General features: G+C 37.0%; 1 protein-coding gene across 1 annotated transcript; it reads left to right on the top strand.

Annotated features, from left to right (window-relative positions):
• The first annotated feature begins 228 nt into the window (after positions 1-228).
• LOC107791073 (F-box/kelch-repeat protein At3g23880-like) lies at positions 229-2182 on the top strand. The gene is made up of 3 exons (XM_075228582.1): positions 229-578; positions 664-713; positions 858-2182. Exons 1-3 carry the CDS (start codon positions 515-517, stop codon positions 2046-2048), a joined length of 1305 nt encoding a protein of 434 aa, XP_075084683.1. The 5' UTR covers positions 229-514; the 3' UTR covers positions 2049-2182.
• Positions 2183-6216: the final 4034 nt, after the last annotated feature.

Raw genomic sequence — 6216 nt, 5'->3', positions numbered from 1 at the left:
TACTAGGAAATAAGTGACTGAAACCCCCTTTCGTTTTACCTATTATGCTTTTTTTTAATAAAAAAATATATGTTTATTAACTTCACACTTTTATTGCTTGTCTAATCTATATACTAATGATATACTTGAGCCAGAATCTTCCGCACACGTCTGGCTCGGCCTGAGCAGAACGATCGAACGGCGGAGATTACACTTCAGCCAAGGTATATGAGCTCATTTCCTTTTTCTGCGCCTCTCCTTTCACTCTCATTCTCCTAAAACGCTAGCCAGCCGCGTCCGCCCTCTTTTAGATCCATGGTCAGAATCTTAAGCTACTTTTTCTTTCTCCGGCAGCATTTTCATTACTAGCATCCAGCGTCTGCAAAATTACTTAAGAGAAACCTTAGCAACCATTTCCAGTTCCATAAAAGACGAATCTTTTCGAAGAGAAGCCGTAGCTTTCAAATCGAAGCAAATAGAGAAGCTTCAAAGATGACAAAAAAAGGCTAATCTTTTCAATAGGGAAACTCCAAATATGGCAAATCTTCGTAGATGCCAACAGCAGCAGCTGCAGAAGAAATCAGTACGAATTCGCAAAGGTATATGTTTCTCTCTTTCTGTGTGTGCGCGCGCCTTTATCGTCTACATGAAAAGGGCTGACCACATTTTTTTAATTAATTTCAGGGAAGAGAGTTGTGAAGCCGTCAAAGCAGATGGATATTGTTGATCATCAGGTTAGTTCTGATTTCACACTAAGCTAGTTTCTTTACCTTTCTTTCTTTAATATTTGTTCTTGTTGTGCGTGTGCTTCCCGCCCGCCCTAAACACTAATGGCTTCAACCTGTGAACTACTAAAGCGCTTGCCTTCTCCTATCTAGGCCACTGGAATTCAATTCCAAGACGTTATAATTATGGAAATCCTCAGCAGGTTACCCGTACAGTCTCTGCTTCAGCTCAAATGTGTTTCCAACTCTTGGCAGGCATTAATCTCTGATCCTTACTTCAATTTGAAGCATCTCACCAAGAATAACCAGAAACTTCTTGTTTGCCAGTCATGGCCTGGTTGGGGTGATATGGAACGTACCATCAAATTTAGCTTCTATTCTTCTCCTTTATCGAATGTACAACAACTCAATTCATGTCTTTCAAAGTATGTACAAGAACTCGATTGCCCTTCAACCTTCAAACCAAATGAGGGCCAATTATTTTGTAGTTTCAATGGGTTGGTTGTTCTCGGATTTTATAGTTATAGTACATTTGATCAACAACTTTATCTATGGAACCCTTCCACAAGAGAGTCGACACTTCTTCCCCATTCAGAATTTACACAGAGGTGGACTATGATCGGATTCGGATGTGACGCGACAAGTGATGGGTACAAGCTCCTTAAGTGGACCGTGCTTAAAGGAGGACACTCCATTCAAGTTCTCTCGCTAAAAAGTGGTTCTTGGAGAAATATTTTGTACCGTCCAACTACCATTGCCATTTGCCCTGGGCGGGGAAGGAAACTTCCGATTTTTCCTTACCTAAATGACAATTGGTATACGGATCCTATGGTATTTGTTCATGGAGCATTTCATTGGCTTGGTATGACAGTAGCAAGAACTTATCATTTGGTTTCATTTAATTCTTCAAATGAGGTGTACGGAGAGATACCTTTGCTAGAGCAAATGCACATAACTAATGAAGGTGTGTTGTCTTATTATGGCCTTTCATTAGTGGAAGGAATGCTTTGCTTTTCTTCTACTCATAAACATCAAGGATGGGGCACTTTTAAGTTGTGGGTAATGAAAGACTATGGAGTCAAAGAATCTTGGACTGTATTGTTTACGATACGACTCAGCAATATTGCATATGCTAAATTTAAACATAGATTTGCAAATGGTGAAGTGCTACTATATTTATTTGAGATTTTAGCAAATTCACCTAGGACCGACCGTATGGCTACATTTGGACATACTGCACTTAGGACGTCCACAGGTCCAGTTGGATTCTGGCCCGAGCATTTTAAAGTTCATGATGGAATTGCTTATACAGAAAGTTTGATCTCTCCGAAATCACTTATTTAATATTTGCTTATGTATGCAAGAAACTTTTTTTTTTTCCGGAGATCATGTAAGGACCTCAAGTACTGTCTATCGCTTGCAAACTTTTGGTTCCTAAATGTATTCATTTAAGTTATCAACTTATTTCATGTTCTCACTTGTACCGGGAAATAAGTGACTGAAACCCCCCTTTCGTTTTACCTATTATGGTTTTTCACCTCAATCTAACACTTCCGGAGAAGTAACACCTGCGTCTCTAGCGCCATCTCGAACATCTGCTCTCTATCTCCTCCTGTTCTTAAGTTTGCACTTGAGTGTGTTTTCTTCCATCAATCGTATTTTCTGGTGAGTATCCCTTTTATATCTCTTTGATTCATCTTTATCTGTATATCAATGGCTTTTGTTCTTTAGGTGTTTGAGAAAATTCTTCATTGAATTACCATTTCTATTTGGTTTCTTATATATTATATTTCTGTCTTCTCTATTGTTTAGGGTGTTTGAAAAAAATTCGTGAATGACCAAATTTATTTTTATCTTAAACCAGAGAGCAGATTTGTTCTCATAGTACCATAGTTGTTTGCGTAGAGCAATGAACTTGATCATGAACTTGGCTGCTCTTCGATTACTGCCTGCAGCTTGGTCTTGTAGCTTGCTCTGTTCTAATCTTCCAGCAGAGGATTCTTTGCTTCTTTGGCCGTTACAGTCTAGGAATTATAATAACCAGTCAAGAAAATTAGAATCTCAGGATGCTAATTCAGAAGTTTGTTCCTTGCCATTTTATTATGCTACACATACCAAGATAGAAAAAAGGTGGATTGTATGGGACGGGTCGAACTCATAATTCATTAGATGCTTTTTATGAATGTTAACTAAGTATCGTATTGTTGTAAGTAAATTGATCTCGTTGTTGATGAACTAAACCAGATAGTTATATGAGTGAAAAAACGACTTCTAAATTTGCAGTAGTAAGGTTGAGTCTCATTTCCCTTACCTGTAGTAAATTACTCAAGATTCTTCTTCCATCATGAAAATAAATCTCCAGAATATTGGAAAATGACTGCTTATCAATACGTATGAGCCTACAAAGTTGGCAAACACGAACTGTATATGGTTGAGGAAGGTTGCAAACAATGGAAATATCTCCGAATGAGCTGTTAGGTTCAAGAAGTGCCACTATATACCAACCTCCTCCTGAATTAAACAAAAACACAATGAGTAATTGTGGAAACCAATGTAAACATATGGTAGGACATAAAATGTGTTGCAACATAAAGAGCTGAACAGGTGTAATTGATTGTAGAACGTCGTACCAGAACGCCATGACAGACAAAATAAAGCTGGTCTACTACATTCCCTTGTTCCATTTTCACTTCTCCGGGGAGGAAAAATTCTTCGTGGACTCGAGGTTACCTGCCAAAATTCAACAGTACCCCAAATCAGTAAATATGCAGTCATCTAGTTTTCTTCAATTGCAATTGTAGCGCAGTCAAAAGCAAGCAGAAAGGTGTGAAGAAGCATTGCATTTCAAAGGCCATACACTATGAACTTTCTGTGAAGGATTGAATGAATGATACCAAAAGAAATTACTTACAACTTGACTTATGAATTCCGAGGAACAGCCCTTAAAAAGAGGAACATTTTCTATGTAAGACTGAGATAAACTCTGCGAAATCTGCCAAAAAAAAATTGGAATTATTTGTCACTAACATTTTAATGCAATATAATATGCATCAGCAATAAAAGTGGAAGCAAAATTTTTCTTTCATATATTTACCTTGACGCGGATTGAGATTGGAATGTCCTGGAGAACAGCAATATATTTACTTTCATATTGTAATCGCAAGTGACCTTTTATTTGATTACGTATGTCTCTTCCGAGTCTATTTCTGTTCATATATTTCAATAGATCTGTCATTTTATCCCTGTATCACTCAGTTTTTGATCCTTTCACGATTAAAGCTGTCATGTTACCGATCAAATAAGCACTAAGAATCATATCAAAGGAGACATAAATCATGACAAATATCATTTCCCTCAAATTGACTGCGTGTATATCTCCATAACCTGTAAGATCAAAAAACATCTCAAATATCAGTACGATGAAATTGCTATAGAAAGTCTTTAGAAAATTAATAAACTTGAAATGAAATCCGAATAAACTTACCAACAGTTGCCATAGTAATAATAGCAAAATACATTGAAGTAGTGTATCGCGTCCAAAGATCAATATCTCTGAAGTTTGAATAACTGTAATCTCCCAATTTCAAACTACCAATCCATGTGTAACCTTCTTGTTGTTCAGACAGCGTAGTCGCCAAATAGTAAAAGATGCAGGCAGCTGTATGTGTGCAGTAGAGTTCAACAGTGATAAGTTTTACAATTCTGGTGAAGAGGTAATTGATCCGAATATCTTTTTCCATCTTCTGGAAAAAGTAAGTAATTCTGCGCGCCCTGCTTAACCTAATCCATAAAAGGTATCTCACTTCCTCTTTGCTGCCAACAGCCTGATAAGTTCAATGTGCACAGCATTTGTTAATAGAGCTGGAAATATGTAACTAACATGTCATGCAGGTAACCAATACCAAATCCATTGTTATCTGTTGTAGTATTATTTTTCATTGTTATCATCTTTTTTAGTATTGCAAAATATGGTTGGTCTTGTTCCATGACAATTGGCAAATCTCCAAATTAAGTTTAAGATTAAATGCTTTCTAAATCAGTCAAGAATCAGGAAAACATTAGTCATGCTACAACTTAAAGCATGTTTGTAAAGAGCGAGCTATTGGAAGAAAAACTAATTCCTTAGTCTCATGTATATGACGCTCAGGGGGAATTTAGGGGCGGAAGGGGGTTCACTTGAACGCTCTTCGCGGGAAAATTTTACTGTACATATAAGGCAAAATTCAGTTCGTACCTCTATATATATATATTGTAGGATTGCGTATAGGTGTTCGTAACACGCAGCGGAAAACAATAACAATCCTAGGCAGATCTTTTCGTGTTTAAAAATTTATTTACATGTCAATAGATCGGATCTAAGACGTACCTGGTGAAGAAAGTCTCGTTTCAAATTCTTCGATAGTGCGAAGACTCTATGCGTATCCACACCGAGACTGATCCTTGCTATCAACTCTTTGATCAACGAAACCCGCGAACAAATTGAACGAAAAACTTGTGCTGAAATTTTTCTCAAAAATCTCAACTCAAATTAGAAGAACAAGAAACACTTTTCTTGTAATTGTATTTTCTCTCTTGGCTTTGTATTGTACTCTCACTTTCACAAAGTGTTTTTCTTCTCAAGAATTAAAATTATGCGGCAAATTTTCTTCATCACCCTTTATATAGGGTCACCTACAAACCCTTTTTCCTATTTGGTTGAGGTAAAGATTTACTTAGGGTAAAAATTTATTCCAAAAATAAACTTGATGGAATTTTCTATAAAAATTCGAATCCCATTCTCAAAGGGATTGAAGTGTCGAACGCTACTTAGTCCAATTGGACTTTCACATCTTTACAATTCCAATTCCAAATTGGAGAATAAATTAATATTATATATAACCTTTATATAAATCAATAATAACTTATATTATATATATTACATGAGCGACTGGCTGTAGTGGGCACGCGGAGAGGTAGAGGACGACCTAAGAAGTATTGGGGAGAGGTGATCAGACAGGACATGGCGCGACTTAGGATTACTGAGGACATGACCCTTGATAGGGAATTATGGAGATCGAGCATTAAGGTTGTAGGTTAGGGGAGAGTGTGAATATTTCTACAGCACAATAGAGTGAGACTATCCAGTTAGGAGTTAGACTAAGAATGTCATTGGTCGTCTATTGATGCAGGGCTTTACCTTCTAGTTTTACTATACCAGCCATCTATTTCGTATTCTGTATTTCATATCTCTTATATATTGTTGTTATTTTTATTATGCATTTTATGGTACTAATATATCATCTCCTATTGCTTTTTTGAGCCGAGGGTCTCCTGGAAACAACCTCTCTACCCTTCGGGGTAGGGGTAAGGTCTGCGTACATATTAACCTCCCCAGACCCCACTTGTGGGATTATACTGGGTCGTTGTTGTTGTTGTTGTTGTTGTTGTATTCCAAATAGAAAACTTGTTGTTGTTGTATTCCAAATAGAAAACTTCAATTTGTTCACAATATTAATTATATCCTCTGTGCTAG

The sequence above is a fragment of the Nicotiana tabacum genome, chromosome 13, assembly GCF_000715075.1.
Source record: "Nicotiana tabacum cultivar K326 chromosome 13, ASM71507v2, whole genome shotgun sequence".
Taxonomy (NCBI): domain Eukaryota; kingdom Viridiplantae; phylum Streptophyta; class Magnoliopsida; order Solanales; family Solanaceae; genus Nicotiana; species Nicotiana tabacum.
The sequence above is the reverse complement of the archived record's forward strand: the minus strand, read 5'-3'. Positions and strand labels throughout refer to the sequence as shown.